Below are 12113 nucleotides of genomic sequence, written 5' to 3'. Positions count from 1 at the left end.
CCGCCTCTGCTCCCCGACCCCCACCCCCCCCGTCCCCCCACAAGCCCCGCCAGGTGTCTGCCCTCTGGTCAAAATGAGAAACGGTAAAGGGGTGCAAACCCATCACAGTATTGGGGGGAACGGGTACCCTTTGATGGTGGAGCGCTTCCCTTGAGTGCTCACAATATTCTGACATAATTTCTGGGGGCCAGAGACCACGTCTTGCTTTTACCGCTGGCATCTGAGGCGGATGCAGTAGGTGCTACGTTGCTTGTCAGAAAGTCCACTCCTTTTTTTATTCTAAGTTCAGGAATTTTCTACTGGCTCACAGTATGCTCTTGGTAATAAACTATGAAGCAGTACATCTTCTGAGAGATATTCGTCTGTAATTTTAGAATAGGAAATAACAATAGTAAATAATAAAAAAAAATGAGCACAATTTTTATATGAATAAAATATATTAAATTATTTAAAAATAATTCCATGTGCACTGTAACATTATGATAAGTATGATGTTCAACATGTGCTAAAAATGTAGTCAGGAAAAAAGTTTCTCAAATTAGAGCTGAAAACCTTTTACTAGTATGACATCCGTGACTTTTCATCCAGGTCTTCCTAATTTAAATTTACATTCTCCTAATTCCACAGGACTGAAAATAATGTAATACAACAAATAATTTTTTTTTTTACTTCAAATGCTTGCTTAAATAGCATACAATAATTTTTAATTCTTGAGGAAGTAACATTTCAGCTTGTAAAATATGAAGTGTAAACTGAGACTTACTTGTTTCAATTATAACTGAAGAGTCCCACATGTACAGATGAATCAGACTGAAGTGCAGTTGATGTTATTGTTTACATACTTTCATTTCTCAACTGTCACCTCTCCCTCCGCTGATCTGTAGATTTCCTTCTTTTATGAAGCACGCAGAGGCACCAGCCCGCCCTGGCCTGTAACAGAACACTGCTTGGTGACTTGTGACAGACAGGGTTTAACCTCTGACAGCGAGATTCATTGTGGAGCCGGAGCCAATCACAGGTCCTGACGACACTGGTCTCATCCGAGTCGGAATATAAAAAGCCACTTGGAAGACAGCGTGCAAGATTCCCTGGGTGGCCACTGGCGTCTCCGACTGTCCAGGCATTCCCCTTTGCTTGGCATTACTCAAAAGCAAAGGAGGAAAAGGAGCAGGAAAAGACTGCACAGCTTCTACATCATGCAAAAGCTGCAAGTCTATGTGTCCATCTACCTGTTCATGCTGATCGTCGCCGGCCCCGTGGACCTGAGTGAGAACGGCGAGCAGAAAGGCGATGCGGAGAAAGAGGGGCCGTGCAACGCGTGCGCCTGGAGGCAGAACACGAAGTCGTCCCGGATAGAAGCCATAAAGATCCAGATCCTCAGCAAGCTGCGCCTGGAAACGGCGCCCAACATCAGCAAGGAAGCCGTCCGGCAGCTCCTGCCCCGGGCCCCGCCGCTGCGGGAGCTCATCGACCAGGACGACGTGCAGCGGGACGGCGGCAGCGAGGGCTCCCTGGAGGAGGACGACTACCACGCCACCACGGAGACGGTCATCGCCATGCCCACAGCACGTGAGTAGCCGCCCGCACGGCCCGGCCGGCTGCCCGCCCGGGTGTGTGAGGCACGGCCCTAACAAGCCGGGGTTTTATGTAAGTAGGAGGGACCACAGCTTTGCTTTGTTTTCTCAGGATTTCATGAGACTCAGATCTGAAAGTGCTCGCCACGCATTCACGGTGCTTAGTGGGATGGGGCAGAGGTACCGTGCCAGGCTGCCACAGTCACCAGCACCAAGGCCACTAGGAGAGGAGCCACAAGCCACGTTACAACTCACATACAACCCATGCTTGCATTTGCTTGCTTGAAACACGCATGTCTAGTGATGAGGCTTTTCACTGAGAACAGGGATGGGGGTAGGGAGGTGGGGGGCGGTGGCTGTACGTCTAAGCCCCGCTGAGCATTTGCTGGCCACCTGGAATGACTCCTGGAATTCAAAACCATTCCCCACAGGGTGTCTGTGTTCTTCGCAAATTAAGCTATTTAATTTTAAAAGCGATTACACTGGAGAGTATGAGAAAGTATTTCTTAAATGCAGTATATTAAAACGTGCAATGACAAAGCAAACACAGCATAATGATGATCAAGCGCTAATTATCGGAAAATGCCTAAGAAACAAACCCTTCAGCCGAGCAGGTTATGGCTCACCAAGCCCTGCTTGAAGCTGGACCACAGCGCTATGGCTGCAAGCCTCCGGCCTGCATATTTCCAGGCAGGCACACTGCCTAAGAACTTCTAAAATATTGTCCAACTCTTCGGGGCGGGAGGACGACTATCTGTAGTATCTACCTTGCTCCTGAAAGAGAATATATGTCATACAACTCCTTCTGCAGTGAGTTCAAAACTACAGTCCAAGGAAGGGAGCCAGGCACCTTCACAGAAGCACGACCAGAACGACTGGGTGCCGTGTGTCTGCGGGTCTTGCCTTATACAGTGCTTTCTGCCCTTTACACCGGGCTCGAGACAGGTTCAAAATATTGTTCTCCCTGTCCAGTCATCAGGTGATCATGCAACTAAGGCTTTTCCTTGAAGACTCCGTTATCAGCTGGTCCCGGAGCAGATCTGCCTTATTTATAAACTATCTCAGGGAAACCAAGAGGAGAGACATTTCCAAGGGCTTCTGCTCACACCGACAGCCTGGCATCAAAGACGCGCTTTCTAACTTTTCAAACAGCCCCAAGTTAACCTTTAACTAATTACCTGCCTGGGTTCGATCCTTTAAAACGCTATTCCAGAGCCCACACGTAGCCGACGTCCTGTCTTTTCTGCTCACTGCCCAGGCTCGCTGCGGCTCAGTGTCTTGTCCCCAGGTAATTCCGGCCTGGGGGGAGGGTTCCTGCTCCAGACTGACTGGTACAGCTGCTCAGTGAGTGTAACTGCTCAGATTCCCAAAGAATTCTAAGTGGATGTTCCTCCACGGTGTCTCTTGTTCTCTCTAATCATCATCATTTTAAAATCTCATCCGCTGTTCGTTCCTTCTCAGGGTTTCCCCGAGTCCACAGTTCTCTGGAAAGGGAGCAGATTCCTCATAAACAGCTGAAAAAACATCTAAAAAATTCTGAAGAACTAGAGTCATTCTTTTCTTGGATATTTTTCTGAGTTATGAATGAAATCCTACAGTTTTTCATCTTAAAAGACTAAATATACATTCATTAATCCAATAGAAAAAATACTCACCAGTTAATATGAAAGGGTTTCTTCATTTTTTAAATGAGAAATAATTTCAGTAACTCTTTTCTGATTCATTTTTTAGCTGATCTTCTGACGCAAGTGGAAGGAAAACCCAAATGCTGCTTCTTTAAGTTCAGCTCTAAAATACAATTCAATAAGGTGGTCAAGGCCCAGCTGTGGATCTATCTGAGACCCGTCAAGACGCCCACGACGGTGTTTGTGCAAATCCTGAGGCTCGTCAAGCCCATGAAAGACGGGACGAGGTACACGGGAATCCGATCCCTGAAACTCGACATGAGCCCAGGCGCTGGCATTTGGCAGAGCATCGATGTGAAGACCGTGTTGCAAAACTGGCTCAAACAACCCGAATCCAACTTGGGCATTGAAATCAAAGCTTTAGATGAGAATGGTCGTGATCTTGCGGTGACCTTCCCGGGACCGGGAGAGGATGGGCTGGTAAGTGATGAGAGAAAGCGGCATTCTCACAGCCTCGTTAGGTTTTCATCAGAATGGGCACAAGTCATTGAAAAAGAGCCACCGATCCCTATGCTCACCAGCCGAGCACAGGTACCTAGCCCTGTACCCAATAAAAGCGGGTCTCTAATTTCATGCCCTGTGGAACAGCCTGTTGATACTTTTACTTTGCATCAGGATTTTTTTTAAAAGGTACTTAACTTCTTAGGCAGTTCTTTTGAATTGAGACTGGATATGCTCTACATGATTCTATGAATACAAACATGAAATCTTCATAGTGGATTTGAGTACATATCCAAGAAACTTAAACTCCCCCTCCCCTACTCCAGCGTGCAATGTGTTGAATCTTTCTGCCTTAATAAAGCATTAAAAAAAGGAGCTTTATAAGTTATAATTAAAATAAAATGCTTTTTATTTATAGCAATGAACTAAGTACAATAGGCTTAGTCTTATACACTATGTTAAAGGTCCCTCATAAGTGTGTTCATTATTTTGTAGGCTGTTAGTGCAAATGTATATGTAGATTACTTTGTGACTCATGCTAATAAAATTTAATGCTCAGGCTAGTTACCCTGAGCTGCCTAGTTTATTTCTGAGCTGCCTTACCATTCAAGAGTAAATATTCAAGAGTTTACTTAGGGTATGCCAACTAATTTCATATCAGACCCAGGAGATGACAATGCCCTCTATATTATAAAAATTAATAAAAACAACTTTAAAACCTAGTGTAAATTTAGAGCTACTCAGTTTCTGTTTACTTATGCTTGTGTTTACAAAAATGGATTAATGTGACCGTATTTTCACTTCCATCTATTGACATAATTTACAACAAAAGATTATCCTTGCAAGCAATAAATGTTGCCTTTTTAATTTTCTTACTAAGTGGTATTAAGTAAGCTCTACTTTAATGAAAACATATTCTTAAAGAAAATATTCAGTTTTCCAAATGACCTATTTTTCTTTAAATATGCTACATAAAATGTTATTGACTCTCAAAATGATATTACTGTTTTTATAATCTTAAATAACAATGACTGGTAGGTCTCGATTTTGGTATAGGATAAGAATCATTATTCATTATTTGAGAAAGTGTTCTTTTTAGAAGTAGCATTTTAATGATCAGAGTTGGTGATGTGATAGATGTTAGTTATTATTAAACAGGTGGTTAATATGACATATTCCTTAGAGTTTTTCATGTAGAAAGAAAAAGTCTCAAATGTATGAAAAGATTGGTGTGGGGGAAGGGTTAGAAAATGATTGTTTAAATATCTGATTAGAAACATCTTTCAGTGAAAGAATGAAGGAAATGTTATTGGACCTTTTTCTGCATCTGTCCCTCCTTCTCATAGAGTTTCTCTTTCTAACCCACTGATACCACCTCCTTCACCACCCTCCCTTCCCTTTCCCATTCCAATGCACACAGTGCTGGGGGTGACTACTCGGTTCTGCTTTCAGACCCACATTCCCTGAATGAAGCATGGGGGAGTGTGCCTACCTCCCCAGGAGTCCGCAGACAGAGCCCACATATTTGATCAACAAGAGAGAAGAGAGGGCGTAACCTAACCTCTTCCCTCTCCCCTCTCTCCCTTTCTTCTCATAAATATTCTATAAATATTTTCAGAGCATCCACTAAATGCTGTATTGCTGTTGAATACTTTTGAGCCATAGGGAAGAATCAATCCTAGTGTAAATTAAAATTCCCTAATTCGGTGCCTTTTAAAAATAAACGTGTCATAAGCAAAAGGATTCGTTTTTCTTCCATAATGACTTCTCGAGAGAGGCAAGTGTCTCAGGACCTATGGATGGTACTGACTGTTCTTTCCCTTTTACCCAGAATCCCTTTCTGGAAGTCAAGGTAACAGACACACCAAAAAGATCCAGAAGAGATTTTGGCCTTGACTGTGACGAGCACTCAACAGAGTCGCGGTGCTGCCGTTACCCTCTAACTGTGGATTTCGAAGCTTTCGGATGGGATTGGATTATTGCCCCCAAAAGATATAAGGCCAATTATTGCTCTGGAGAGTGTGAATTTGTATTTTTACAAAAATATCCTCATACTCATCTGGTACACCAAGCGAACCCCAGAGGCTCAGCAGGCCCCTGCTGTACTCCCACAAAGATGTCTCCCATTAATATGCTGTATTTTAATGGCAAAGAACAAATAATATATGGGAAAATTCCGGCCATGGTAGTAGATCGCTGTGGGTGCTCATGAGATTGATATTTGGTTCGTACCTTTCTAAAACATGGAAGGCCTTCCCCTCAGCAATTTTGAAACTGTGAAATCATGTGCCACAGGCTCTACGCCTACAGTATGCGACAGTCACATAAGCACACACCGCAGGACACGAACTAAAAGCGAGAATATATGCAATGATTGGCATTTAACCATCGAAATAAATCGCACACTAGAAGCTCTATGATTCCCAGAGTTTTGAACTAGGAGGTAAATTACACTTACGTTCGTATATACAGCACGACACAGCGGGTCGATGCGAGCAGCCCTCCTTGCGCCTAGTGAACGAAAGGAGTGCTGTAAAGTTCATTGTCTAGAGTGTCATTCGGTAGCCACACAAAGCCCATGTGCAGTGTTGGTGAAATGCAGCGCTGTTGTGTCCATCGTTTAAATCATCCTTACACACTTGAGTTTATATTGTCTGCTAGAATACTTGGTAAGATGAAGTCCACAGAACTAGGGGTGGGACACGGTATGCAAGCTCCCATTCCTGTGTTCACTGGTTCAGTACAGTCACAATCCACACCGAAGGTGCTAATGCAACAGACCGAACGGCTGATGTTACCAGGTGATCAAGTGAAAACATTCAGCGAGATAAAGAGCTATTCCTTTCTTCAGGCACATTTTCATAGACCTCCAAATGGGAATGCGTTTTCTTTAGTACAAGAAGAACCATTTTTGTAGTATACTTGGAGAAACTGATTTATCTTAAAAAAGATAGCCAAAAAGTATTCATTTCTATCAAAATTTCCAAATTACAAAAATTTAAAAATGACAGCCTGCCTTTGCAACACTGCAGTTTTTATGATGAAACAATAAAAATGACAGATTCTATCAATATTGTATAAAAGACCTTGAAACAACTGCATTTATATAATGTGTATACAATATTTTTTTGTAAATAAGTGTCTCCTTTTTTATTTACTTTGGTATATTTTTACAGTAAGGACATTTCAAATTAAGTATTAAGGCACAAAGACATGTCTCATATGACAGAAAAGCAACTGCTTATACTTCAGAGAAATTAGCAAATAAAATAGTTGTCTTAAAACTCCATACGCTAATGGTTAGATGGTTATATTACAATCATTTTCTATTTTTTTACATTATAAACATTCACTTATGGATTGATGATGGCTGTATAATGTGAATGTGAAATTTCCATGGTTTACTGTCATTGTACTCAAATCTCAACGTTCCATTATTTTAGTACTTATAAATATTACTAAGCATACCAAAATGACTGCATTCTATCACCTGAAATACAGAATAATAAGCTGATGATATCTTAACAAGAACTGTTAACTTTATAATTCAATAATGAATATATTTCTGCATATATTTACTTCTGTTTTGTAAATTAGAATTTTGTTAATCAAATTCATTGTACTTATGATTAAGTGAAATTATTTCTTACATGTAATGTGTAGAAACAATATAAATTATATTAAAGTGTTTTCACCTATTCTGAAAGACACAACAGTTTTATGTGATGAGGATTAATTCTAGATTTCTGGTTTTTACTTTATTATTAAAGTCAAATGGTTCAGCACAAAAGTTTGCTTTGGGACTGTTAGGTCTGCTCCTCTGGCTCTCATGAGTGAAATTTCTGTTCATTTGGTCCTAGTCAAGTTGCTTGACACACACAAAAGCAAGAACTAGCTTTATCTGTTTCATTTCTCTTTATCGTGACCTGAAAACTATTTATATGTTTTCATAGGTTCAATTTCCAAACGATGGCAGTTGGCAGGGTGCGTGGTCCTAGAGTTACAGGCCTGCTGCAGCCACGGGACACGGGAGGCTGCCTCGCTCCCTCGCACTCAGTGACCCCGGCACATTCCTCCGGGCCATGTGGCGCCCATTTCCAAGTGGACTGAAAAACAATGATGAGGCGCCTGGGCATCCGAGGGCAGCCGTGCGCCCGTCTTCCCGACCTGAATCCCTTCTCCCCCCCGCAGTGGAGTGACGTGGCTGTCAGCAGTCGCAGGTGGTTAACATGCCATCTAGTGCCATGGTTCCTAAATGCTAACTTGTCATTCACATGAAGGTAATTTTAACCATCAGTGATGTTACAGCCATTTCCACTCCTTTTGCTAATGTCACACTGGGAAGGCGGGCGCTCAGAGGGCTGCCCCTGTGGGGGTGAGGCCACTGGCAGGTGCACACACTGGGACCTGCCTCTCTCTTCAGGACCTGAATATTCATGACCCATAGTCTAGGTCATAGGCCCATGAATGAGCCTTAGGCTGGAATACAGATAGCTGGAGACCTTGACCTCTGTGGGGGGGTGTGAGGAAGGAGCACCCGCCGTTTCCTAGGAGCCACTCCCAATCGTTAGAGTCACTTTACCTGGGCCCAGGGTCCCATCACCAACTGTCCCGGGGTGGCCCTCTCTCGAGGCTGACAGGCCGTGAGAGGAGGCGTCGGGACCCTGTCTGTGACGGGCCTGCGCACTCTGTTTGCGAGGTCCTAAGGAGGGCAGGGCATCTGCCTGGCTGCCGGGCACGGCATTTTCATTTCAGCACCCAAAGGTACACATTTGTATAATATAATCCTAATCCCTGAGGTTTTAAGGAAACATCATGTAAAGCTCAATGCAGTGTATCTGGTTTAATATTCTGAATTTTTTTGGTAATACTTCCCACAAACCTATATAAGTTAAAAATAATAAAAATAAAGAAAAAACCTTTCTAAACTCTATAGTTCTTTTGTATTCAAGTTGGTTTTTGCAGTTCTGTATAGAACTTTATTAAAATAAAGAAGGCAATAATTTGACATTGGCAGTAACTAAATTAAAACTCACTTATTCTCTAAATTAAAACTGCCCCCTCCTAAAAATCTAATTTATTTCACTTTAAGCCATGATTCCCAAACATTAGAATGTCAATGACCCTTTTAAATTTGTTGAAGACTAGGGACACTCTCACGAGAAAAAACACACAAATTTGAATATAATATCAGGAATTTAGGTCTTTCCTACAGCTCATTCATCAAACCTAGTTTACAATCCCTTAGGAGGGATACTGAATATTCCTTCTTAAGATAAAAATTATTGCCCTAACCAGTTTGGCTCAGTGGATAGAGCGTCAGCCTGCGGACTGAAGGGTCCCAGGTTCGATTCCGGTCAAGGGCATGTACCTTGGTTGCGGGCACATCCCCAGTAGGGTGTGTGCAGGAGGCAGCTGATCGATGTTTCTCACTCATTGATGTTTCTAACTCTCTATCCCTCTCCCTTCCTCTCTGTAAAAAAAAAAACCAATAAAATATATTAAAAAAAATTATTATTTATGAACTAATAAAGTGTATTTATAAAGATGTGCTTTCTAATTAATTAGTTTTGTCATTAAACAATGTGAGTATTAGAAAAGGAAAAGGAATATCAAGTCACTGGATGTCTTTTTTTATAATATACTAGAGGCCTGGTGCATGGATTCATTCACCGGTGGGGTCCCTCAGCCTGGCCTGCGGGCATTGGGCCAAAACTGGCTTTCCAACATCCTCTGAGGGGTCCTGGATTACAAGAGGGCAGTTCTCGGGTTACACACCCTGGAATCGGGCTCTCTCCTCTCTGGTTCCGGGTATGTCACCAGAGAATCGCAGCTGCCAAGTCACCACAGCTTGGCAGCTCCGGCGTTGAGCATCTGGCCCCTGGTGGTCATTGCACGTCATAGCTATGGATGGTCGGCCGGTCAGCTGGTCACTTAGGCTTTTATATATATGGATTTTTATTGATTTCAGAGAGGAAAAGAGAGAGAGATATATAGAAACAACTATGATCAGAGAGAATCATTGATTGGCTGCCTCCTACACGCTCCCTACTGGGGTTTGAGTCCACAACCCCGGGCATGTGCCCTGACCTGGAATCAAGCCTGACCTCCTGGTTCATAGGTCGATGCTCAACCACCGAGCCATGACAGCCAGGAAAGTCACTGGATGTCTTAACTTATTTACTAAAACATTCTATGCTTCTTAAGGATCATATAATCACCAACTGGCAACTTTGTGATAGATTAAACTGGACAAATGAACTCAAATGATAAACACATGTTCTTTTTATGTGTCAAAAACAAAATCAAGAAACAATCAAGGTTTCTGATGTCTGGGTGTCAGAATCAGTAGGGTGTGAAATGATAATATTCATTCAGTACCAGATTTGTGCCAGGAAGTTTTCTAACATGCTCAGTGTGGGATACATTAGTGTCCCCAATTTACGGATGAAAACTCGGAGTAATCGAGACAATAGGAGGTATGTCAGCGGCAGGGTCTGGATTTGAACTAAGAGCAATAATGGTTCATTGTGCTGGTTACAACAGCTCTTCACAAGCCCTAACGGAGAGTGAAACTCTGCCTTTTCATGTCTGTATTTTGTAAGATAGCCTTATCTGGATTCAGCACTGGTTTTTGCAAAAGGTTGTGTGGCTGCATTTTAGTGAAGGAGGAAGAGTTGGTGTGAATGAGAAGGTGGATAAACAGCAAGTGATCAGCACAGCAGATAGATACATACACAGGCTCGGAAATGAGTTGGTGTCGGATATGGAAGGCCTTAGAGTCATCTAATTCACAGGTGACAGGACGGAAGCCTAGAGAGGACAGTCCAAGCACATGCTGTGATTGGCTCAGCCAACAAGATGCTGGAGCAGAAGGGATGCTGGGTCAGCATGTAGGGAACGAGCCCAAAGGCAAAGTGGGGAAGAGCTAAAACCAAAATGCTCTGAGCCGTGAGCTATTAGCTGGGAAAGGCAACGCTGGACACCAAGTCAATGCCCACAGGATTACAATAATTTACATCTGTTCACGCACATCTCCTGTCAGCCTGGACGTCTTCCCGGACAAGTGGACTCTAGCGGGAAATGTACGGGCGTGTGTGATTAAACCACTGCCCCACTGGGTAGAGGAATAAAAATTAAAATGATAATTAAATAGTTTTCAAAGTGCTTTCACATTAATGATGTAATGTTACCTCTATAATGCTGAAAGTTAAGTATTATTACTATACTATGTCATAGAGGAATTGAGGCTAAAAGAAAGTAATCAACTTGCCTAAGGAAACATAGCATTTAATATCTGTATATTAACTATACAAGAAATAGAAATCTATCAACTATACTTCAATTAAAAAATAGAAATATAAATCAGTGTTACACTTGTTTGATCATTCATTCAATCATGTTAAAAATGTAGCATGATTTTTAAAAATCCATTAAAAACAACAAATAACTTAAAAAAATAAAACAAATACTACCCCAAAATATACTAGTAATTAATAAATTAAAACATATACTAAAATGTGCTATGAAGTCATGACTTGCCTGGCATGTGACATGTGGTGTTGAAATTTCATTTCCATGGTCATTCAGTTCCAGCTTACACACTGCAAAACACATCAAACATTACTAATTTTGGTCATCCTGAGTAAGACGTCAAGCAATCAGAATGGCACTAAATTTAGTTCATTCATGTCCGGGTGGAATTTTGCAGAGGAAGTCTTTGGGAAATGAACGCATTTTCAGTAGATAGCATGCAGGGTTACTAGCAAGATGATCTTTGTTGCCATTTAAAATGCAAGATAGAGGGAATGTTTACATGTATTTTATTAGATTACATATCAAAACAGCTCAATGAATATCACATCCTGTCAAAACCACAGGATGCCCAAGAATGTAAGATTTTACACATGGGGCTGCTCATTTGATCTGACAGACATAAATGTCTGTGTCATAGCAGCGGGTATCTCTCAAAAATCTATTCTAAAGGTTGAGTATTTCACTTCAGCTATGGTTAACGTTATGCAAAATGTTCCCGACATAGAAGTACATACTCTGCTAATGAATCAAAGACATGTGACCTTAGCATTAGTTTATTCCAGTGTTGGATTACTGTAAGGCAGGAAAAAAAATGTCATCGTAAATTGCTACTATTCCTGCTCCATAATAAAGGTGATGTGTTTTTTTAAAAAATATATATTTTTATTGATTTCAGAGAGGAAGGGAGAGGGACAGAGAGATGGAAACATCAATGATGAGAGAGAATCATTGACTGGCTGCCTCCTGCACGCCCCCTACTGGGGATCAAGCCCACACCCCAGGCACATGCCCTTGACCAGAATCGAACCCGGGACCTTTCAGTCCACAGGCTGACGCTCTATCCACTGAGCCAAACCAGCTAGGGCTAAAGGTGATT

General features: G+C 42.0%; 1 protein-coding gene and 1 long non-coding RNA gene across 3 annotated transcripts; one reads left to right on the top strand and one right to left on the bottom strand.

Moving 5' to 3' along the window:
• Positions 1 to 63: 63 nt before the first annotated feature.
• LOC118662220 lies at positions 64 to 6226 on the bottom strand. 2 transcript variants are annotated; one of them, XR_004969641.1, is made up of 5 exons: positions 6159 to 6226; positions 3230 to 3362; positions 1230 to 3058; positions 764 to 930; positions 64 to 362 (listed from the first exon to the last, which is right to left on the bottom strand). It is a non-coding gene; the product is annotated as an uncharacterized LOC118662220 (long non-coding RNA). The 2 variants fall into 2 exon arrangements; XR_004969640.1 differs by having other exon boundaries at positions 764 to 3058.
• MSTN (myostatin) lies at positions 1161 to 6175 on the top strand. The gene is made up of 3 exons (XM_036320852.1): positions 1161 to 1569; positions 3306 to 3679; positions 5532 to 6175. The coding sequence occupies exons 1-3, from the start codon at positions 1197 to 1199 to the stop codon at positions 5910 to 5912; spliced, it is 1128 nt and encodes a 375-aa protein (XP_036176745.1). The 5' UTR covers positions 1161 to 1196; the 3' UTR covers positions 5913 to 6175.
• Positions 6227 to 12113: the final 5887 nt, after the last annotated feature.

This window comes from Myotis myotis, unplaced genomic scaffold (assembly GCF_014108235.1).
Source record: "Myotis myotis isolate mMyoMyo1 unplaced genomic scaffold, mMyoMyo1.p scaffold_m19_p_8, whole genome shotgun sequence".
Taxonomy (NCBI): domain Eukaryota; kingdom Metazoa; phylum Chordata; class Mammalia; order Chiroptera; family Vespertilionidae; genus Myotis; species Myotis myotis.
Note: the sequence above shows the minus strand (reverse complement) of the source record. Positions and strands in the feature narration are given on the sequence as shown.

Bases quoted from the DNA above. Each gene is read 5' to 3' on its own strand.
- MSTN (XM_036320852.1), top strand. From the start codon at position 1,197: ATGCAAAAGCTGCAAGTCTATGTGTCCATCTACCTGTTCATGCTGATC. The intron at 1,570-3,305 runs GTGAGTAGCCGC...TTCATTTTTTAG, and splicing joins CATCGCCATGCCCACAGCAC to CTGATCTTCTGACGCAAGTG. The intron at 3,680-5,531 runs GTAAGTGATGAG...CCTTTTACCCAG, and splicing joins GACCGGGAGAGGATGGGCTG to AATCCCTTTCTGGAAGTCAA.